The sequence below is a fragment of the Pogona vitticeps genome, chromosome 6, assembly GCF_051106095.1.
Source record: "Pogona vitticeps strain Pit_001003342236 chromosome 6, PviZW2.1, whole genome shotgun sequence".
Classification (NCBI taxonomy): domain Eukaryota; kingdom Metazoa; phylum Chordata; class Lepidosauria; order Squamata; family Agamidae; genus Pogona; species Pogona vitticeps.
The window spans coordinates 49,036,563-49,060,935 of record NC_135788.1 but is presented as its reverse complement, the minus strand read 5'-3'; the positions used below and the strand labels follow the sequence as shown (position 1 = coordinate 49,060,935).

At 41.4% G+C, this 24,373-nt stretch overlaps 2 protein-coding genes across 7 annotated transcripts in view; one reads left to right on the top strand and one right to left on the bottom strand.

Annotated features, from left to right (window-relative positions):
- CAPN7 (calpain 7) overlaps positions 1-9,687 on the top strand; it is a 32,286-nt gene extending 22,599 nt beyond the window's left edge. The window contains exons 16-21 of one of the 2 annotated variants that reach the window (XM_020812705.3): positions 145-220; positions 1,865-2,010; positions 5,973-6,035; positions 6,938-7,068; positions 7,812-7,904; positions 7,995-9,687. In XM_020812705.3, coding sequence (XP_020668364.3) covers positions 145-220; positions 1,865-2,010; positions 5,973-6,035; positions 6,938-7,068; positions 7,812-7,904; positions 7,995-8,139 — 654 coding nt within the window. In that variant the 3' untranslated portion in view covers positions 8,140-9,687. The remainder of the gene's footprint in view (positions 1-144; positions 221-1,864; positions 2,011-5,972; positions 6,036-6,937; positions 7,069-7,811; positions 7,905-7,994) is intronic. The other variant, XM_073003490.2, reaches the window with a different exon arrangement.
- A 2,991-nt stretch (positions 9,688-12,678) lies between these two features.
- The window catches only part of SH3BP5 (SH3 domain binding protein 5), a 65,071-nt gene continuing 53,376 nt past the window's right edge, over positions 12,679-24,373 (bottom strand). For all 5 annotated transcript variants that reach the window (XM_073003485.2, XM_073003484.2, XM_073003486.2 and 2 more), the window contains 3 exons: positions 22,602-22,821; positions 19,196-19,453; positions 12,679-14,273 (listed from right to left, as the gene is read on the bottom strand). In XM_073003485.2, coding sequence (XP_072859586.1) covers positions 14,092-14,273; positions 19,196-19,453; positions 22,602-22,821 — 660 coding nt within the window. In that variant the 3' untranslated portion in view covers positions 12,679-14,091. The remainder of the gene's footprint in view (positions 14,274-19,195; positions 19,454-22,601; positions 22,822-24,373) is intronic.

Here is a 24,373-nt window from a genome sequence, read left to right as displayed (position 1 = left end):
CCAAGTTAGGGCTTTCTGAGTGAGTTTTTTTAAAAAAGCAAATCAAGTCAAGCACTATGTGAATAGGAAAATAGAGAGTAAAAATAAAGTTTATTTCAGGATGTGTATGGGGATAAACTAATATTTTGAACTATTTTTCTACAGGATGACTTTGCACGGAACCGAGAGTTCATCACAATGGTTGTATACAAAACAGATGGGGAAAAGGTTTATTACCCTGGTATGTGCACCAATGTTCCCACCTCACTTTTCATGAATGAGAAAACCTTTTTAACAGTTGTCCCCTGTTCTTGAGAGATAGTTGGTTGGAATGGGATGCTCATCACGGGAGAATTGACTATAACAGTTTCGTGTTTCCTGTTTTCTCTTGTTTTTATCAGTATGTTTGCTAACAGTCAGTAAGAAAACTAACAACGGATCTGTTCAGGCATCGTGGTTAAATACCCCTTAAGTAAAGGTAAAGGTTTCCCTTGACAATTTTTGTCCAGTCGTGTTCGACTCTAGCGGGCGGTGCTCATCCCCGTTTCCAAGCCATAGAGCCAGTGTTTGTCCGAAGACAATCTTCCGTGGTCACATGGCCAGTGCAACTTAGACACGGAATGCTGTTACCTTCCCACCAAGGTGGTCCCTATTTATCTACTTGCATTTGCATGCTTTCAAACCGCTAGGTTGGCGAGAGCTGGGACAAACGACGGGCGCTCACTCCGTCATGTGGATTCGATCTTACGACTGCTTGGTCTTCTGACCCGGCAGCACAGGCTTCTGCGGTTTAGCCCACAGTGCCACCACGTCCCTTAAATACCCCTTAGCAGGTGGCAAACAAACCTAGTTCCTCAGAGTCTCTCATGCTTTCCCTTGTCTTTCGTCCACATAGCCAGAAGGAGTTTTTCAGAAGTGTCTGCTTCTACAGTTGATTCATGTACAATGTGCTCTGTTGCCTCTAACCCAAGAGTTGGTTTACAAACTCAAATTGTTCATTTGTTAATGGTTAATTTTGACAAGTCAGCTGTTTTAAATCGCTGAAGTTGAAGTGTTTAGAATGGGTATACTTCATATTGATCACCGATTCCTAGGTTTGTACATAATGGCATGCTGCACTTAATCAAAAGTAGAAAGAAAGCCTTCCAAACTGCCAGCTTGTCATGCAGAGGTATTGGAGGGCATTCAGCTGGAGTATGTGAATCTGCAGGAGGCGACTCTGCTTATTCACCATAACATCTGAAAATCACCTTTGACTGCTTTTTAATCATCATCATCTCAGAATTGCAGAGCTGGAAGGGACCTTATGGATCATTGAGTCCAGCTCCTGTCAAGGAGGCCCAGTGGAGGATCAAATTCCCAGCCTATGGCTCTGCAGCCGGAGACCTTAAACCACCAGCTTATCCAGCAGTTCTATTCTAGCAGTTTTCTTCAAGGAGTCTGTTTTATTAAAATTAGCAGAATCTGCATTTGTTTTGCTTTATTACAAATGTCTTCTGTTCATGTTAAATTCACACATAAGATTTTCATCTATACCAGGATGGGCAGCACATTGTCTAAGGGTCAGATTTGTCCCCCTTACCTATTTTACAGCCAGCTCTTCAGTCTAAACTGTGACATCTTCTCCCTTCCTGTTAGCTTCAGAAAAAATAGATTTTCTGCCTTACAGTCTCACATGATCCCATAGCGCAGGGAATACTCTAGCACCCTCCTGCATCACAGAGAGAGCTGCTACTATAGTGACAACAAATGTAGCCATACTTCATAGTCAGTAGTGCAGCAGAATGTGACTGGACTGCACCCACTGTGTTCTAGCAAATTGCATGTGGCTCCCTAAGCTATATGAAAGCATTTCCAAATATACATATTGTTATTTATTTTTCAGCTGATCCTCCACCATATATTGATGGGATTCGAATCAACAGTCCACACTACCTGACCAAGATAACATTGACTTCTCCAGGAACCCATACATTTACTCTGGTGGTTTCACAGTATGAGAAGCAGAACACAATTCACTATACTGTCAGGGTATGTGCTTATTGGGAGCCTTGTGAATAGGTGTGGGTATGTATGAGGGGGTAAATGTGCACCATCACAAGCAGCAGCCATTTTAAGATGTAGTGGGCATTTGCTTCAAGACAGTTTCTAGCAGCAAGCGACTAGGCAAATAATTATTTTACAGCTCAATTTGTGTAAGGATTATACAGTATTAGAGACACTTAATACATAGCTGTGGGAAGCATCATACAGATGCTACGAACAGAACTTGTTCTACTGGGAAAGTCTTAAATTGGGTTTGTCTATGTGGCTGAGCTGCAGTGGGCTAAATGGGGTTGCTAGGAGGTCTGGTATGCCAGTCCTCACATCCAAAGATTGTGTGCAGTCATCACATCCAAATGGCATACGGACATCAAGCAACCTTGTCTGGTGCACAGCAGCCTTCCATCAATTTGCTAAAATATCAAAATGGCTTAAGAACAAAGTCATTTCACAATATTGGCAAATTAAGCACTTCTTTGGTTTTGTGCAGGGACTGAGGAAGTGGAAAAATGTTTAAATTTATTATTAGAGTGTTGAATATGCACTGTGTCACTTTAAAACATTGTTAGGTATGCATATTTACAAGTTAGGTATGTGTATTAGGTATATCCTATACCTACCTAATACACATTCCCAAAGTTTTTTTAAAGTGATGCAGCGTATATTCACTGCTTTAATAGACAAACCTCGACAGCATCTTAAAAAGCAGAGACATCACCTTGCCAACCAAAGCCCGCATAGTCAAAGCTATGGTTTTTCCAGTAGTGATGTATGGAAGTGAGAGCTGGACCATAAAGAAAGCTGACCGCCAAAGAATTGATGCATTTGAATTGTGGTGCTGGAGGAGGCTCTTGAGAGTCCCCTTGACTGTAAGAACAAACCTATCCATTTTGAAGGAAATCAACCCTGAGTGCTCACTGGAAGGACAGATCCTGAAGCTGAGGTTCCAATACTTTGACCATCTCATGAGAAGAGAAGACTCCCTGGAAAAGATCTTGATGTTAGGAAAGTGTGAAGGCAAGAGGAGAAGGGGATGACAGTGTCATCGAAGCTACCAACATGAATTTGACCCAACTTCGGGAGGCAGTGGAAGACAGGAGGGCCTGGTGTGCTCTGATCCATGGGGTCACGAAGAGTCGGACACGACTAAACAACAGCAACAAACAATTATATAAAGAAAATCTGTATAAAATGCTTTAGATAACATCTGTTATATGTTAGGAACCTACTCAGTTATTATTGGTATAAAATACAAAACTCATCGGTTAAATCACCTCAAAATTATATAGATTTGGAACTGGAATTACTTTTATTAGGTGTGTTATTAGAGGCTTTTGAGAACATTGTATACTGTGAGAGCAAAACTATGATAGCAGCCAATACTGTGTTGTATACTAAAATACACACATGGAATGGTTTAAATGTTTAAAAAATGTAAATGTTTTGAGGACAACTAAGAAGACATCAAGATGCAAAAAACAAATAATTATAAGCCACTGGTTCTTAACCTTGGGTTACTCAGGAGTTTTGGACTGCAACTCCCAGAAGCCTTCACCACCAGCTGTCCTGACTGGGGTTTCTGGGAGTTGCAGTTCAAAAGCATCCGAGTAACAAAGGTTAAGAACCACTGTTATAAGCAACCCATGTAACACGATGTTTAACAAGCACAAATTGAATGTACCCTGTTTCCCCGAAAATAAGACATAACCTGGAAATAAGTGTCATGAGTTCAACTGAAGAAGAATCTGAGGGGTTAATTACAGCTGAAGAAAATTCTGAGCAATTAGAAGCACAGACAGCTGAATCACCACCAGATTCTCCTCCCCCAGTAGCCAGAGTGAGGGCTAAGCTTCGGCAAATACTCATGACATGAAGGTCAGAGATTTGCATGAATGCTTCCCACAGGAACATCAGGTAAACCAGTCCTGAGTTTTAACAGGATGGAAAGCTTGTAGGAGTTTGATGGCTGTTTTTGCTATATAATCTGCACCTATAAGGCTTAGAAGCAACAAGCCAACACTCTGGTTCGCATCCATGCTCCTGCTTATCTTGGACCTTGTTCTCTGGACCCTTGGCTTTGTACTCTGACTTCTGACTATGATTTGTGTTTTGGAATTTTGGTATCTGCTTTCCATCTTCTGGACTTCTGATATTGGACTGGCTTATTGGACTTTTGCCTGTTGAACCCCCCTGGGAACATGACAATAAGCCCTAGTACAATTTTTCAGGATGCTCATAATATAAGTCCTACCCCCCAAAATAAGCCCTAGTTGTCAAATCCTACCCTCCACCATTGTGCAGCAATCAGAAGAAGATAACATGACTGTATTTGAATAAATGTAGATTGTTGTACATGAAAAAAATAAAACATCCCCTGAAAGGAAGCCCTAATATTTTTTTGAGCAAAAATGAATATAAGACCCTGACTTATTTTCTGGGAAACACAGTAGATAGATTGAAAAACTAATAACATTTTTGTTAAAGTTTTTTTTAATTTCCTTGGCTCCTCCACAAAGCCAAAGAAGTGTTTAATTATCGTAGAGTGACTCTCTTCACAACATTGGCAAATTAAAAGAGGAAGACTCACCTTGGTTCATTTCCAGCAATCGCATATGCTGGGAGCAAACCAAAACCAAACAATCCTACCCAGACCACTTTGACAAGACTCAGAAAGGAGTCAGCTGGACTGCTCTGGGAGCAGGCCGGTTTGCTCCAGCAAAGACATCATCTGTTCACCATATTTAGGAGTACACCAGCCTGTCTTTGTAGTAGACCAAACAGTGAGTTAAATGTCCATGTAGTCAACTTAATGGTCTCAGTTCTCCATTTTTATACATGTGTGTGAGCGTAGAGCAATCATTTTGTGTGGTTGTAATAATCAAACACAGTAACATGTCCAAATGCTGAGATACTGTACTGGTCAAATCCTACAAATGGATCTACTGTAACTGCAACTTAACTTTAGCTTAGTAAGGCACAGTTAGAATAGGTCCATTTGAATTGCTGGAAATTACGGAGGAGTTGACTAGACAAATTTTCATTGATTCAGTGGGCCTACTGTAGTGCAATTTACTGTGTCAAGCTATAGGATTTGGGCCACAGACTATTAGTTTGCCTTAGGTCACAATGAAGTTAAAGTTGTAGAATTTTACTAGAAGCAAACTTCTAAGTGAATTTGCGGGTTCTCTCTCACATGCTGTATCTGAAGAATTGTGAGAAAGTTTAAAACTGTTGGAGATACTGTTAATGGGAAGCTTTGTTTCCCTGGAGGAGATAGTTGCTACATTATGTGTTGCCTTAAGAAATATCTGGCACACAGCAGCTTACAAACATTGGTATTATTTGTTCCTTAAAGTTGCTTAATATTCCACTGCCAGTGTAGAGAGAGAGGAGAACTTACATTCAATCCCTCTGTTAACTCCCATCCTGTCTAATCATTTTGGAGTTCTTGATCGCCTAGAACAGTTATTTCCTCTGTACAAAAGATGGTGATTGTTAAATATTGGGAGGCATTAGAGATGATGTAACTGCTTGAAGAACCAGAAGACCACTGGAGGCAAAGCTGTTGCTGTTCTAATCACTGTTGATCAAGCAGTGTGTACTTTTCTCAGGAAGGCTCTAGTTTTCTTAGCGCTCAGGATCAGTAGAAATTTTCCCTCCATAAAGGCCAGTTTTTCCCTCTTTCTCTTCTCTTTTCACTTTAAAACAAATCCCCAAAGCAATAGTGAACATTCCTTTCAGATCCTCACATGTTGTAGAAGACATGTAACTGTTTGCAAAGGTTGGCTTGTCTTGCAAAGATCTCCATGCACATGTGGTTTTTCAGTAAGAGAGAAACCAAAAAGTACAGTTTTTGCTTTGTTTCAGCATGGCATTTCCCTATTAGTCTTCCTTTCACTGATTTCGTACTATGAACCGCTGTGTTCTGTTGTATTTCTCCCTTAACATAGGTGTATTCAGCGTGCAAGTTTACCTTCTGTAAGATCCCAGCACCGTACACTGTATCCAAAAGGGTAAGGAATAATGAAGTTTGCTCTAATGATACTGGAAGATAGGCACATGTGGAAGAATGCAAGTTCCTCATTATATTCTTTTGCTGGGTTTTCATTATGTGACACTAGGAATAAACATAGACTTTGTTAAATACAACTTGTAATGACTGGATTGCAGATGCCATTCTTAACCTCTAGATGATGTGGATGATTCACTTGTCCTTGTAGCCAGCTTTGCTTAAGTTTATCCAGTGGTTCTGTTGATTTGGAGGCAGCCTCTTTGAAAGGGACCACTCCATTCCAACTGTCTGTTGAAATGTTATGAGAATTAGAAGAGCTGAGATATCTCTAAAGCAGGGGTGAGGAATTTTTGGCCCTCTAAATGTTTTTGAATTGTAGTTTGCACTATTGCTGAGCTGGCATAAGCAAGAGAGAGATGATGCAGTCCCACAATGCATGGAAGATGATAAGTTCCCCATCAGTGCTGTAAAGGTATATAGAGTCTCTTGCTTTAAAATCTCAAGTGGGTTTCCCACCCTCTGCTACCAGAATCGAATACTCTTCAGTGTTTTCTCTCTTTAGAGACATAAGCAGTTCAGGGGTTTACATTTGCAGACCTGAAAAGGACTTCGACCATTTAGCATGAAACCTTCGCTAAAGCAAGAATACTGTATAGTGCTCATTCTTGCAGTAATTAGTTTCTATATCACTTAATGTCCTGTTTCCACAAAAGTAGGTACTGCAGCTAGTTAAAGTGTTGATCTAAAAACATGTTCGTAATGTTATCTTGAGTGACTTTGAAATCAGTATTCTAGGGAAGTGTTGGAGGATGGAAGAAGATGAGGAAAAGGCTAAATGGAAACAGTGTATTTAAAAAAGAAAGATAGCAATGTGCTAAGAAGCCTTTGGACTTGCTTTCTCAGGTGAATGGGCAGTGGAAAGGTCACAGTGCTGGTGGATGTGGGAATTTTAGAGAGACATCCAAGAACAATCCTATTTACCAGTTCCAGTTGGATAAGACTGGGCCACTCCTGATTGAACTCAGAGGACCAAGGTTAGTGCAGAATTAAACAGAACTATGCAGTAAATGTAGTAGAATATGATACAAAAAATATAGACGTTGACAAATTCAAATCCTGCCTAGGGATTGTTGCATACTGCATTTATTTGGATTTACCTGTGAAGTTTGAGCCAGATCCTGCTCACTGATTTTAAGCATATCAGTAGCAGAGGTGGGCAATCTGCAGTCAATGGGACCCAAAGGCAGCCCCTTAGAACCCATACACCCCCAGAAATCTTTTTCAAGGGGTGGCATAAGGGGCAATTTGTCATGTATTGAGAGCTCTCTAGAGCCCTGGAATCCCCCCATAACTCAGGTCAATTTAAATTTAATGTTCTGTTACAATGTGTGATGTGTCATATTATGTTATGACGTAATATGAATAGGCCAGAAAGGGACTTTGAGTTTTAAAAAATACTGTAACAGGAAGAATGGGGTGAAATTTGTAGGAGCGATATGGCCTCCCAAGATTCAAGGATAGTCATGTGCAGCCCCCCCCCCCACAGGTCACCTATTTCTGATTTATAGCATTATGAGCGACAAAGCTGTTTTTAAGAATTACTGTTGAAGAAAGTGAAAAGTTGTAGTCTTGATATCAATGCCTGTAGTTACATGGAAGCACAGAATGTACACAACTCTGGGGGGAAAAACTTCCTGTAATCGTGTAAGATAAGTTTCCATAATAGCCTTTCTATAAAACCTTGTGTTCAAAAGGAAAATTTCTGTTTGATTCACAGGCAGTACAGTGTTGGGCTTGAGTTGGTAACAGTTTCTACTGTGAGTGAACCCGGTCCTTTGGGTTTTCAGAAAAAGAATAGTGGTGATTACAGGTAACGACTTGTTTGGTTTGTATATATTTGGTTGTTTTGCTCCAGATCTTACATATACTAAGTCAAAATCTCTTTCTCTTCTTCCCCAAGGTGTGGATTTTGCTATCTGGAAGTTGAGACTGCACCTGCTGGTGTTTACAATGTTATTCCAAGTACTTTTCTTCCTCAGCAGGAAGGACCATTTTTCTTGGACTTTAATAGTGCTGCCCCTCTTAAGGTTTCACAGCTGCAATAAGATAGTGTGGCTGGTCCAATGTCTTTTTTCCCAGAATATGCTGAAACTGACAAGTTGGCTATCCTTCTGGAGGGCAATCAGAGAAAATCCTTAAAAAGTTTACATGGAATGCACAAAGGATATGGACTCCCAGCGAATCACTCTCCAAAGTTGAAACCACGAGCCCTTACACCCAGTGGTTTGTAGCATTCTCTGAAAGCACAGAAATCTGAGTGATGCCTTGCTTTGTCAGTAACTAGTACTTCGACAGTGGCAGCATTGAGGACTACTAACAAAGGAGAATGCTTCCATTTCATTTTGGTCTGGTAAAATGTGCTCTATATTGCATGGCTCAGCTTTTGAGAATCTGGCACCTTATACTGTATTGTTTTTATCAGGGTTTGGTTTTAAAATGTCTGCCTCTTCTTTTCTACCATCTGGCATCCCAAAGTCCTTTTTTTTTTTAACCAGCTTCCTTCCTTACTTCCTCTTTGTCTTCTTTTCAAATAATGCAATCAAATACCTCTATTTATCTCTATCTTAATCTGGAATCCTGGACTTGTGAGAACACTTTGCTTGGCCTTCTGCTTGATAGGCACAAAAAAACAGTTTTGGCTTGACAGGCACCAATAGTCTGGTCTGCTTCTGATCAGGTGCAACAGAGTTCTTGGCTGGTACTTGCTCTGTATTTTTTGCTGGTGATGCTTAATGGAAAACTAGTCTAGGGCAAGGGGAAAAGATCTGTGCCAAACATCTAACACAGAGAATGCTTGTATAAAGTGATACAAATCATGTATTTCAGACTTTCCTTACGGCACATTCATCAAAATGCCATTGGTGTACCTCCTTCAGTTCCACACTGTTAGTTCAATCTCCAAGATGCATTTGATGAGCTCTACATTTGTGCTACACACACTGCTTTGTTACGTGTCTTATGAGGATAATTGTTGGGTAGTGCAATTTCACACCATCAGGGATGAAGAGTCAGAAATAGTCTCATGGCTATATATTACCAATAGCCTCTCTCCAGCTACTTGTAGCAAGTAACATCTCAAATGCATAAGTAGGTCTGACACCTCTTTTTGGGCGCACTTTATTGCATATCAGCTAATTTAGTTTTGATCGTTCATGTAATTATGTCTGGCTCAGATGGAAAGACGGATGCTTTCTATCCTTGTCACACTACAGAGATGTGTGAGCATGTTGATGGGTCTAGAGTCTGCCTGCTGTGTATTATACTTTTGTCCTTAATCGTGTTGACAACATGAGTGTGTGTGACAAGGTTCCATGTGCTTTGCAATTCCTTGCTTCTGTTGTACGATCACCCCTGTATTATAATGGAGTGTACATTCAGGTATTTCCAGAGTGGCTAAACTGAGATTCGATCTTAAACCTAGACCCATGAAATACCTTTACTCTGAATAATGTTTAGATACCACCAAAGTATCAGATTCAGTTGCCTTGTTTTAAAAGAATCTACCCCCTAAAATAGGCATCACTAATTTTTCCTTTTGTAAAATTTAAGAAGCAAACTGTAGGAAGTAAAACATTTAAAAAATTACAGCAAAAGTTATAGCCTGAATTTGAGCCATTTGAAGAGAGGGGAAATGGGACTGTATACATTTACCACACATCATCTAGGTGAAAGCGCCAGTGTGACGTAGTAGAGTATCTCGGTCTCGGATTCAGGAGACCTGGGTTCAAATCCTTGCACAGTTATGGAAACTCAGGAGCAGAAGGGGCTGGCAATGTAAAAAGACTCCTTAAACATCTCACATACCTTGAAAACATTATTAGGATTGCCAGAGAGAGGCAGTGACAGACTAGGACTCTGGAGATCAGGGTTTGAATCCCCACTTGCCCATGGAAATTCATTGGGAGAGTGAAACTGGTGAAAACCATTCCTTAAATACCTCACTTACCTTGAAAATGTGTTTTGCATACAGAGTTCAATCCACAAATTGTTAGTTGAACTACAGGTGATGTGTTGCCACGGGAACTCAGATAACTGAAACTGATGAACAGTTATTTGAATGGGATGCAGATTTACACCAAGGAACTACAGTGCTGGTTCATCTTACATTTCCAAAACCCTGAAACTTGTAAGCCTCTTAATTTAAGTCTTGCTGAAATGAGTAAGACTATAAATGAAGCGCTTAAAAGTCAGGGTGCTACTTTTCATATATGGAAGTCCCAAGGTTTTCCTGCCTTTATCATACGAGCAGGGGATAAGCCTTTGCATGTAGGCTGTTCCCAACAAAGTGGGAGGGCTGGAGAGGTAAGTAAGCCATGTTCTTATTTCACCAATTTGTTTTGGAAGCCGTTGTCATTTGCTTGATAGCTCTGCCTTTTCCATATGCCTTTAAAAAAAAGCAAGTATTGCTTTTGATCACATTCACATAGGTATACATGCTCTGTGTTGTTAACTGCAGTATTACCATGCAGCTCAACAAGGAGTGCTCTTTTGGGATAATCTCAAATGATAGCTGCCTTTGAAAGAAAATTAAAATCAGGTGCCTTGTAATTGGTGTTCTGTGATGGGCCATCTGGGCCTGGGGAAATTGATGCATGCTGTGTGTTTGACAGTAACTGGCAGTGTTATCTGCTTTTCAAGGTAATTAGCAAGATGAAAGTTGTAACTGAAGCACTGAGTGCCAGATAAGTCAGTCATAAAAGACAGAAGGCAACAGTTGATTTTAATTTATTCTATAAGGGCCACTTCACACATTAATTTCCTGCATAGCCCAGTGTAACAACGGTATACATTTCTGCATGTGCTCAGTGTACTAACCAACCATTCATTCTTGCCCCCTAAAAAGGCATGGCAAGAGAAGTTCTTTCAGATTATTGGCTGCAGCATTTATATACCAGTGGAAATTGAACAATTAAAAAAAAAAATCAAAAAATAGGTCCATTGAATCAGTGGAACTTACAGAGGAGCTGACTCACCAAATCTGCAAATAGTCAATGGGCCTAGCTTAATTATTGCTTACTACTAGATTTCAGCCATTGTTTGTTTATTGGGACTATTATTCTGCCTGCTTTAAGTGCCAAAATGATTTAAAACAGCATTGGCATCACTTCCTATAAACAACTGAAGATTTTGTTGTCATCTTGTTCTGAAGTACCAAAGCAGGAAGTAATTATGTTAGGTGTGTAGAATTCTCTAGCTTTAGGAGCTGTTAAGCTAACTTCCCTTGCCCACACCTTCCATGAATGATCACTGGCTCTAGTTTTGAAGACTGAGGAGCATGTCCTTTATATTAATAGGGTGAAAGTACATTAAAACCTCACCAAGACCTGCTGATTGCCTAGAACTGTCTATGGTGTAGCCAGGCATTGGCCAGTCTGGTTATGATTTAAGACAGCTAAAGCAGTTGTTCCCAAACTTGGGTCCCCAGTTGTCGGACTTCAGCTTCCCAAAGATTAAATTAGCAGGGATTCATAGCCCAAAATTTGGGGGCATTCACTGTTGGGAGGTTACTGTTGTTAAGCATGAGATTATTTATTTTTGTAGGAAGGTCACCAGTCCTTTCAAAATATCATTTATGTTAATTTCCCTACTGCCTACAAAGTGCATATACATACTGCATCTCCACTCTGAGTAGTTTCCCCAGGCCACATACAGGCAAATTATATGTGAGACCCAAAAGTTACTTGTGAGAAATGGCAGCAAATGCCATGTGTTGTATTAAGACATGTATTCTCTTTCAGGGGTAATGCTCTGGTATTGCATTTGGTGTGGATCCCCTAGCACATTTTAGAGCCTGTGCATTGCATGGGATTCTGCAGTAGAGCATAGAGAAATGCAGTGGGACATTGTGGAAGTATGGGGGGAGGAATCCCTAAAGACACTCTTCCAGCATCATGCAGGCTTTCCTCGTGCATCGTTCAAGAACCAGCCTGGTTCAGATTATCAGGTACCAACTCAGCTTTTTAGGACAGTCAGCTCCACTCAATTTACAGGCAAAGGCAAGTAACAAAAACACATGTAAAACTGACAAGAGGTTACAGCACACATTGAATACCACCATCAGCAACAGTGCTGATTGCATGACATCTTGCCTGAGTTATCTGAATGGTAGGCACATTGCCTATCACCATTTCCTCCCAATAATCATTTAGGCGTTTAAGTAAGGAGTTGCCTGAGGTTACAGTAATTTGCAGAATTTCATGATAAGGGGGAGGGGGAGCTATTGCTTCATTAGTGGCAGTGCTAGTCTAACTTGTGAAGAGACTGAGAACTTGGAGTTTATGAAGGAGGCCAAGAAACTCTGGGGTTTTCAAAATTATTATTCATAGGTTTATGTTGTGGGTTATTATTATTGCTGTTAGCTGCTACGAGTAGTGCTCTATTAGTAGACAGGTAGCATACAAATATATAAAATTAAAAAATTGGGCCCTAATTTCACATGAGTTTGAGCTAGTCATATTTGCAAATCAGTGTAGCAGCCAAGTTTTGATCCAATCCATTGTTTGTATTCAACTCAAAGTTTGTATCCTCAAACTTTGAATTTTATCATGTATTACAATATCAACAAAAGACACCTCACAAGTACATTAAACTCTCTAGTATTCACTTTATTACCTTTCCATTTGGCATGTTTAACGTTTATTTCTTTAGCTGAATTCTAAGCCAACTGCACAAATAGAAGGCATGTGTATAGCTGAGAGAATAATTTTATAAAGGACTTTATAAAGCATTTTTAAACACTTTCAATGTAATACAGTACTGCACATGAAGACGAGGGTAGAGAGATCTGTTGTAGTGTGAAGGACTTTTTACATTTGCTTCTAGAATAGATATATAAGCTAAATAGTAGGGGCAAAATACAACCAAACTAAGCCTTGGGAAGGGGAGGCATCGCTAAACACCTTGAAAATAAATATAGATGGCATGTGCCAATTTCAAAGTCCTAGCTACCAAAACAAAAATATTATGTTAACTATTGTTTATTATCATAACTAACCAATGTGTCTACTGTCTACAGCTGTCTGAGGCATGCTTCAATTCCCTTTCCAATCTTACTCAGCTTTTTGCTCAAGGGCTGCTAAATTTATAAGTCCCTTTAATTACTCTAAAAAGAAAACCTATACATTGACAGCCTACAAAGATATTAAGTACTCATTCATCCTTTCAACGTTTATTGGTAGATAATGCTATGTATTCATGCATACCTCCCTTTCTACTCTGCAGGCCAAGGTGTAAACCTAGGATATCCATCTACACATAGTGATTGACTCCAAATGGGACAGTCACAATACAAGAGTGCTGGAAAAAAAATCTCCTAAATAAGAATTCCAATTGTATTTCACTTTGGTAACTGAATTCCTCGTAATTTTTATTCCCACTCCCCCACCCCAAAAAACAGCATGTGCATTAATACTAATACATTTATGTTATCCTTGAGGTATAATTTATCACTCATCAGCTCTGAAAGATGAGCAGTTTTTCTAGGCTCAATTACATGCAACAAGTTCCTTTTATAATCCCCAAATATAATACAGACATTTAAAGTACAAGTTCATTTAAAAAGAATATGCCACTTGCACCTTGGAATTCTAGTACTTTTAAACAGTAGCTTAGCTCCCAAAATGGCCATCAGCTGCTCCTCTCAAACATTTGGCTTGGCCTTCAGTGCCCAAGCGGCACAGAACTCCATCAAAAGACAAAACAGTATTAGTTATTGCTTCTGCCAAACTGCTACAAAATGTCTTACAAAGGCTGTGAAGTACAATCGCAGCTGATGTTTGTGACCAATTTCTGTTCTGACAAAGATGTTGCTCTTATTCTAAAAACTGACACATACTCTTCAGCCCTCAACACTGATGTAACTCTTAGTGCAGTTTCAAAGAGTAAACGTGTAAAGATTTGGCATACATTAGTTATTGGCACAAGGCTCTTCTGACATTCAGAAGTTTGTGTATAAATAAGTTACATTCCTCATTAGCACTGGAAGGACCTAAAAAATCTCAGCCAAGTTGTACTATTTTTCTGTCTGCGCAAATCCCGTCTTTGAGTTTCAGGCATTGTAGGGTGAGCTGCTTCATCCTATTGTCCAATGTTGGGCCATTAGAAGAAGGGTTGCTGCTGCTGCTCCTGTTCTTATTCAGTTTGTCAAGTGTCTTGTTCTCTGCTCCTTCTGCCCGGTTTCCTGTAGAGATGGAAAAGTTGTATTCCTATTGACTGAGGAGCAAATGTAGGTCAACAACACATGCAAAGACTGCAGAAAATGAAAGTATTTAAATAGATTCCACAGACAGAAGAGGCATCTACCAGATGCTGTGAAGTGATGTTATTAAAATGCCTGGCACATTTCAGCCTGTTAATATTATAAGGCTGTGTTCGGGGGGTTAAAAGAGAACCATCTGTCCACACAAATCCCATCTTTGACTTTTGGACATTATAGGCTGAGCTGCTTCATCCTGTTGTTTCTTTGGAAACAGCCTCCAGTGAAGTCACTAGTGAGTTGTATTGGGAGACTTTTTCAACAGAAATTAGTGCAGATGGTCCTTTTTATTTCCTGAGTACATTAAAAGCCTTCTTCAAGATACTGAAATAGTAATGAACCAAAATATGTCAGGTATATTAATAAACACCATTTCACACCATCTTGAGACATGTCTCTTACATATGTAAGTTCAAAAGATTCCTACGTGACACACACACCTTATTAAATAGTAATAAGTCACAGAATCAAAGAACAGTGAAGTTGGAAGGGACCTGTGAAGCCATCAAGTCCAACTCCCGGATCAATGCAGGAATACAAGTCAAAGGATATCTGCCAGGTGATTGGCTAAGCTTCTCTTGAATGCCTCCAATGTTGGAGCACTCGCCACCTCTCAAGGTAATTGGTTCCAATATCTTACTGATTATGTGCCGTGAAACTGCTTTCTATTTACAGCAACTCTTTTTCATAGTTTTCTAGATATATTCAGAAGTGATTTTCCATTCCCTTCTTTTAGTGATGCCCTATCTCTTATCCTGGGAGCACAAGAGATGTCAAACGCCCAGCCTCTGTTTAACTCATTGGGTAATACAGCCAGTACACAAATTAAGGACACTAAAAATGATTAGATCTTCATCCAACCATCTCTCCACTCAACCCAAACCGTCATGACTTATTACTCTAGTGAGCGGTGTAACAAATTATTGCATACCTTTAAATAAATTATCTTGCTACACTGAAAACAGTGGAGTAAATTTAGTCATGACTAGAGATGGGGGTGTTCGTATATGAATACCTCTACTCAGGTGGACTTAATGGGGGCTGGCCCCTGTGGCCGGCCTGTTCACTCTTTTGTCCGCCAGCAGCAGCCCTGCTCATCTTTCCAATCACTCATTAGGCCTATCCAGAAAAAAACCAATTTGGCAGCTGATAATATTAACAGCTATCATCCAGTGGCCAATATCCCCTTTATTGGCAAGCTGGTGGAGAGAGTGGTGGCCGACCAGCTTCAGGTTCTCCTGGAGGAGACCGATGCCCTTGATCCGTTCCAGTCCAGGTTCATGCCGTGTCATGGCACAGAGCCAGCACTGGTCACCCTGCAAGATGACCTCTTGAGGGAGGCCGACGGGTAAAATGTCCTTGCTGGTCCTCCTCAACCGCTCAGCAGTCTTTGATACCATCGACCATGGTATCCTCCTGGGAAGGCTCTCGGGGTTGGGGATGGGTGGTCAGGCTTTGGCCCGGCTCCAATCCTTCCTGAAGGACCATCCTCAGAGAGTTCAGCTTGGGGAGATGATGTCCACTCCATGGACTCTCAATCGTGGAGTCTCACCGGTCAATCATTTCCCCAATGCTATTTAATATCTATATAAGGCCGCTGGGGAGGTCATCAGGAGTTTTGGAGCTTCGTCTCACCAATATGCAAATGACATGCAGCCCTATCTCTCCTTCCATCCTTCTGCAGTGGATGCTGTTTCGTCCCTCGAGCTATGCTAGGATGGATGAAGAACAACAGGCTGAGGCTGAACCTGGACGAGATAGAAATCCTGCGGGTGAGGGCCCCTAGTGTCTGTGATCTGGGTGCTTCCCTATCTTTGGGGGGGGGCACTCTTTTCATGGAAGGATGAGGTTCGTAGCTTGGGCATGCTTTTGGACCCATTGCTATCAGTGACATCTCACATAGCATCTGTGGCCCAATCTGCTTATCTCCACCTAAAACAGATCGCCCAACTACATCTCTACCTTGACACCAGGTCCCTCACCACGCTGGTCCATGCACTGGGAGTCTCAAGATCAGACTACTGTAATGCCCTCTATGTGGTGCTGCCCTTGGGACTGCAATGGGTCCAGAATGTGGTGGCCAAACTTCTGAGTAGGGTTAGAAAATACCAACGTATCTCCCCCCACACTGGCCACCTTACACTGGCTACCAGTTCCATACCAGTTTTAAGGTGATGGTACTAATCCATAAGGCCTTAAACAGTTTGGGACCTCGGTATCTGGCTGTGTGCCTCCTTCCAGTTAGATCTGCCCATCCTATAAGATTGTGGCAGGCAGGGCAGCTGAGAATTCTGACTCCGAGAGACGCCCAGAAAACAACCACTAGAAATAAGGCCTTCTCGGCTGTAGTGCCACAATTATGGAACTCTCTTCCGCCCGAAGTCCGCCTGGCCTCTTCACTGGGCACATTCAAAAAGCTACTAAAAATTTGATTATTTAGACAGGCCTTCCCTGAATAAACTACACTCTGATACAATAGTGTCCAATAATATAAGTTCTATCATACTGCCATGCTCCATGCTTTTATTTTCTTTTATGCTTTTAATTGTATTTACTGTATTATAATTTTAGATTTGCACCCCTATGTATTAATGTCGCTATTTTCTATTTTGTTACTCTGTTGTTTTTTGTTATTTGTTGTAAACCACCCAGTGGCCTCGGCTGCCAGATGGGTGGTATATAAATCAAATAAATAAATAGACACTCCCGGAGCTCCGCTCTCTTCCTGCTCACCTGGCCACACAGCAGCCATGCAAGAAGACTCGTCCTCCCTCCCACTGCCTGGAGTGGCCAGGCGAGCAGGGAGAGAGCAGAGCTCCAAGAGCGATTCAAAGGATAAACAAGGCTGCTGCCGCCGGCGGACATATGAGTAGATGGGTTGGCCGTAGGGGCCAGCCCCCCCCATGAAGTCCAGCTGCACGGGGATATTTGTATACGAATACCCCAATCTCTAGTCATGATTGATTTAAATCCCATTGATTTTAGTGGGACTGCTGTAAGTATGAAGAGATCCAACTAGAGATGGGCATGAACTGCTAGTGTTCAAGTGGTTCCCAGCCCTGCCTCCTCCAGCAGATACCCACTCAAAGGCATAGCCCAGAGGAGGCAGGGCAGGGAAACCAGGGTACTGCTTCTGAGCAGGTACCCACTAGAGGAGGCCAGGCTGGGAATCACTGAATATCTGTTTGTACAAAGAACAAACTGGTGAGTCATGCCCATCTCTAGATCCAACCTTTGTGTTTAAAAACTAATTTTGGTACTTCCACTGTTTCTCACTCTGCTCTACTAATCTATCAGGATGGGAAACATACCTGGAAATCAAATGGCTAGTGTTACTCAAACAATGTCTTGTGTCTAAAGGATTAGTCTGCAGGTTCTCCATGCCAATTTTTAGTGACTCATTTTAGATGGAATTTCCAAAGCACTATCTTTTCTCTAGAGCTGTGGTTCCTAACCTTGGATAACCCAGCTGTTCTTGGACTGCAATTCCCAGAAACCCTGGGCAGCACAGCTGGTAGTGAGGGCTTCTGGGAACTGCTGTCTAAACATCTGGGTTTACCCAAAATTAGGAACCACTGCTGTAATGTAGAGCACAGACTTCTCAGAAACCTCTTATTGTGCAAGACCCAGTCCCCTTTCACTGTGGGTACTAGAATTCAGCACTTCCCTCGTGCCACACTTTAAAATATTGCTTTAAAGCTTGATTACTGCAATTATTTCACATTTCAGTCAGAGGGGGATGGTAAGTTAATTTGTTAAGTTAGCAGCATGACATTCAGAAGACACAGGAGGAGAACTTCATAATTTGAGACTTTTCAGACCAGAGGAAGATGAAACAGCATTTCCCCCCAACTCTGTTTAAAACAGGTTGCAAAGTGGAGAAAAATGCTTTCCTACATGAATGTCCCACATATTTATATGCTCTTACTACATGAGCTATCCCATATGCTAAGAGTCACTGTGGTATAGTTGTTAGGACACTAGAACTGGGACAAAGATTTGGCTTCTGGTCTCCATTAAGCCAGGTGACTCTGGGTTGTTTGTTCTCAACCTGATCCACATAATCACATTGTAAGAATAAATTTGCTTTTAGGAAGTATGTGAAGACACTACTTTTTAAACTGGCGTATAATTCTTTATGTATGACAACTTGAACTGCTTGATGATTTTAATGGTCTGTTTGTCTTGTTTTTATAGTTTTAAAGCTTTTATGTTTGGCATTTTACTTGTTTCTTTCATGAATTATGTGATGGTAAGCTACTCAGAGCATTGCTCAAAATAGAATGTAATAATAACAGAAACAATGAGGACAGGAGGAGAGCCATGCCTTGAGATCCCTGGAAGGCAGGCAGGCTATAGCTTAGTGAGCTACCTACCTGGCTATGGAACCAATGCCCCCAGGAGATGAACCAGCCTGTGTGGCCTTGGGCAAGCTGCAGTTTCAGACAACCCTCAGAAGAAGGGAATGGAGCAGCACTTCTGAGTACTTTATATCTAGAATACCCCAAGAGTGTTTACTATTAACTGGGATTGGCAGATATTCTACTGGTATGCTCACTGGAGCTATTGGTTGAGCCAAAGTCATCTGGAGGACACTGGCTTATTGCTGGCTGCCCAAGAAGATGTTAAACATACTTTAAAAATGAGAGAGGGCATATGGAACCCTTCTGTGGGTAAGCACTTCGCTGGCATCATGAACAAAACATACTTGTAGTACAGAAGCATCAGGAAGATCACAGCCTTCTCATTCCTAGTACAAAAGTCATTAAGATCTTGCAATGTTATTTTTGATTTCTCTTAATGATCCCTTGCGTGGATGTCACTGCACCTTTTCCAGTTCAACTTACCCCTTTCAGTTTCACATTCAGGAGAAGAAGCCCCACTGCATTCACTGCGAGGTCCTAGTAGAGGTAATATGCTAAATTCAGATAGTGAAATCGGGCTGGATAGATCAAGACTTCTTGGCCGAGCGGATGGAGGAAACTGAGCTGGCATATCAAAAGGACTTGTGGGACCAGAACTGAAGCTGGACACAGATTGGGTTTCAGAGTCTTCTTCAGACACAATGCTGCTGCAAGTGTCATCTTCAAATACTTCTGAAGCCACTACACAGATATATAGAAGTTTCATTAGCAAAACTACTGCCCCCAAGTTTCTCTTGAGTATGCTTATGAGTTCTGTTAAAAATATAATGCATTTTCTGGTATTATCGAAGATTAACTGCAAAGATACATACAGTAAATTAGCATCGTACCACATGATAATTAAGGATGCTCTGTGTCAAGGATGAACAACATCAGTAGGTCTAGGCTAATTTCTGCTTGCTGGAAACATATCTCCGAAGTTGGGACTTATTTATTTTTAATAAAGGTGACCAGGTGTTGATCTATGGCTTTTTTAAAAAAGCATGGATAAACAGCAATCTGTTTGGCAAAGGAAGTACACATGCCTTGCTTGAGTGGTGAATCACTTCTCAAGATGTATGTGAGTCCCATTCTCTTTATTTTGTAGAGAAAAAAGTCCCCAGCGATGGGCAAGGGATGCTGCTGCTGTGTTACAATGGATGTGTCACATGAATACTGCCAGGAACAGTTTCCAAATGGCAGGTTCTCCATGCAGTGACCTTAAAGATGAGCAACAAGAAGAAAAAAAAACAGGCCCCAGACCATAAGTCAGGGCTGGAAAATGAGTGGCTCTCAAGATACTATTGGGCTGCTATACCATCAGCCAAATGCAGAGGTGAGGGATGATGAGAGTTGTAGCTCAATGATGTCTGGAGGACTATATATTTCATAGTTCTGCCAAAGACTTTAAATTAACTTTTGTATAATGGAAACCACACAGCACGGCAGCTTCTAAGTATCTACTGTTTCCAAGGTCTACAGAATGTTGCAAACTGGGAATGCGCACACAGATTGGTGCTGACCCACCCTGTGCCCATTTGGAACCACTATGACCTGGTCGTTGTCCAGGTTCATGCCAACATTTGAATGTTTTCCCATGAATGGAGAAAACCAGATGGCTGTGTCTTGCAGGGGTGCAGGGTTATACACTGCCATCAGATTAATTTTCAGCTCCCCTAGTCCAGAAAACACAAGCAGGGAAAAGTCATGATGAACTTTGGCAGTGACATCTTTACACCAACAAGAAAAGACAAAAAGAAAGTGGTGGTGGGGAGGAGAATAGTCCTTTGGATCCTAAAATGAACCACTCAAAGTACAATAAAAATGCAAGCACGCTCACTCCCAAAACTGCAGCTCTAGATATGATTTTAGTTTTTTAAAGGGGAAACATTCAAGAATGCAAAGTCAGGCAAGATGCTACACTGGCAAAAGTCATTCGCCTTGTATATCTGCTTTTAAAAAAGTAGGAAGTGGCTGCCACAACCAGAGACCCTAAGGAACTAGAATGTGCAAAAGCAGTCATGGGCTTCCTTTGGGTCTCCTCCTCTGGTACTGCCTCAACATGTTCTTTATAAAGTGATTATCTTTCAGACTCCCTTTTCCCCACTTTTAAGTGTACTGTGTCTTTTTCACTTGAACATTTTAAATCTCATGAATGCTGGCTATAATATGAAGGATCTAAAGAATGCCACATTGCCCCATTATTACCTTAGAAACATTTTGTTGTTGCTTAGTCATTAAGTCATGTCTGACTCTTCATGACCCCATGGACCAGAGCACGCCAGGCCCTCCTGTCTTCCACTGCCTCCCAGAGTTGGGTCAAATTCATGTTGGTAGCTTCGATGACAATGCCCAGCCATCTCGTCTGCTGTTGTCCCCTTCTCCTCTTGCCTTCACTCTTTCCCAACATCAGGGTCTTTTCCAGGAAGTCTTCTCTTCTCATGAGATGGTCAAAGTATTGGAGCCTCAGCTTCAGGATCTGTCCTTCCAGTGAGCACTCACGGTTGATTTCCTTCAGAATGGATAGGTTTGTTCTCCTTGCAGTCCAGGGGACTCTCAAGAGCCTCCTCCAGCACCACAGTTCAAAAGCATCAATTCTTCCGTGGTCAGACTTCTTTATGGTCCAGCTCCCACTTCCATACATCGCTACTGGAAAAATCATAACTTTGACTTTGGTTAGCAAGGTGATGTCTCTGCTTTTTAAGATGCTGTCTAGGTTTGTCATCACTTTTCTACCAAGAAGCAGGTGTCTTTTAATTTCGTGGCTGCTGTCACCATCTGTAGTGATCATGGAGCCCAAGAAGATAACATCTGTCACTACCTCCATATCTTCCCCTTGTATTTGCCAGGAGGTGATGGGACTAGTGGCCATGATCTTAGTTTTTTTGATGTTGAGCTTCAGACAATTTTTGGCGCTCTCCTCTTTCACCCTCATTAAGAAGTTTCTCACTTTCTGCCATCAGAGTAGTATCATCTGCGTATCTGAGGTTGTTGAGATTTTTTCTGGCAATCTTAATTCCGGCTTCGGATTCATCCAGTCCAACCTTTCACATGATGTATTCTGCATATACAGTGGAGTCTCGACTTATGGTTGGCTCCACTTACGTACTTGCCATCTCCTGTTTGACCACATCCAGCTTACCAAGGTTCATAGATCTTACATTCCAGGTTCCTATGCAGCCTTTCGGCTTTGGCTCAACCACTTCATTAGCTCTGGAGCTACTTTTACTTGTCCTCCACTCTTTCTCAGTAGCATGTTGGACGCCTTCTGACCTGAGGGGCTCATCTTCCAGAGTCATATCATTTAGCCTTTTGTTTCTGTCCATGGAGTTTTCTTGGCAAAGATACTGGAGTGGCTTGCCAGTTCCTGCTCCAGGTGGATTGTGTTTAGAACTCTCCACTATGACCTATCCATCTTGGGTTTCCCTACACAGCATAGCCCATAGCTTCTCTGAATTACTCAAGCCCCTTCCCCACGACAAGGCAGCAATCCATGAAGGGGCTTAGAAACATACAAATACAAACATCCAATTTTATACATTTGTCTGAAGACAGTGTACAAACACTAACCAACAAAAGCTTAAAAATCAAGGTATGGAAATGTACCTAAACTTCTGTAGGATGGCCAAAATGTCACAGCATGGGATAAGGCCTTCTGTATTATCTCAGTATACAGTATTGATTGTGTCTTTGAGAAAACCCTGGTCCTTCCCAGACAATCTAACCTCTACACTACACAGGGTCTCACTGCATAAGGCCATCTAATGAAGTGATCGGGGCAGTTACTGAATGAATACTTTTTCTCTTTTCCTATGGTCAAATAGGAACATGTTTTCTTTTTTTTACTTACTAGAGATGTTATCTGGTTCCAGTTTGCAGATTGAAAGATCTTCTGCAGAAGAGGTGTTTCCTTCAGCACCCACACCGCAACCTCTGGGCCCCATGGAGGAGGCTCTCCTCCTCTCATGGATCTCATCAGATATCATCTCCAAGTTCTTCAGTGCTGTTTTGTATTCACCCTTTGCTGAAGCCAGCTTGGCCTGCAGATCATCCACTGTCTTCTTTAATTGCTAATGAAGCAATCAGAAAGACTTTCTTACTCAGAGTTAGTCACTAGGATGTTAAAAAGTGACATTTATTTTTCATATTGGGGGAGAAAACACAGTACTTGAATTCACGAATTGGAAGTATGTATGCTATAAGCAAAACCAGGGATCTGAGGAACCCTGACTTGTCATGAATAAATAGTGTCCATTTGCAGCAGGAATAACAGCAGGTTTATCATGTTATCTGTCATTGAGCAGTTTCCCTCCAAACAAAGAAGAAAAATAATCCAAGGGTTGTTTTTGGTCTCTGTCTCTAGTTTGCAAGGGAAGAACGAAACAGAGAAAGGAAACTGCCCCCATGACATGATAAATGAATGTCCATGGTTTGTTTAGTCACTCCCAATGTGACTAAGTGGCATGTTGAAGTCCAAAACACAGCCATGATGTGTCATGCTGTATAACAGCAACCAAGTGATCCAACCAAAGTTAAACCTCATTGATATCCTCAGGAGCATTAGGCACATGTGTAATACTCTGGGTCTTCTGAAATGTCTTTCCCTACAAGTTGGTGCACCACCCAGCCTATTCACGGAGTTCAGACTTCTGTCGAGCCACACCCTCCAGAATTTGCTGTCACAAGTTCCTGAGTTAGAGAAGTAGGACTCTTCATATATATCTGGTACTGCAACCCAAAACCAGCATGTGGCATGAGATATGCCAACTTCAGAATGTCATAGAACACCTCCTTCAGTCTCTACAGCTAAGTTATCCCTCTGCTCCAGTATAAGGACACATGCTGAATTTCTTTCATCATCCATTCCTGTATGAATGTCACCTCAAATAAGTGTTACCTAACACCAGGCAGATGCACAGTGTTATAATAACTATGCACTTACCTATTGCTAAAGCCCTATTCCTAGGTGAGGGAAAATACTGTATATTGTCTGTACTTCCCCTACTATAATGAGAGGAAGCCTCCCCCACCTTAGTAGAGCGTGCTGCTTATATACTGCTTTGATTCCAATGTTAGTAGCAGTGGGAAAACAAGGATCTGTTAAAGGATCATTGGGGGAGCAGACTTTATTTTTTTCACCTCCCAGGGATCCTGCTATAGAGTTCAGATGTCACTGCTGTTTCTCTGCTGCTGAAACATGAGTTTTTGGTTGCTGTGGGAGAGGTTTTCAAATGCCTTTGCAGTATATCCCCTGTTGTTAGCAAGTAGTGAGAGAGATTTAGACCTCCATATGCCTACACATTGAGATGTGAATGGGGAGAGGGAAGACCATACATGTGTGTGTGTGTGCGTGTGCGTGTGCGTGTGCGTGTGCGTGTGCGTGTGCGTGTGTGTGTGTGTGTGTGTGTGTGTGTGTTTATGCATGCATGCATATTGAGCTCCTAGCCCACTACATGGCACCACATGTAACTCTAGGAGGGAAAGTTTGCTCAATCCTGTCATATGGTAGGGGGTGCTTATTGAAAGACCTTCAGAATTTTAAAAATTGAATGAAGGCAACTATTCAAATATTGTTTGACTCTTTTTATTCAAATTAAAAGCACAAAGGAAGGTCTGTCATGT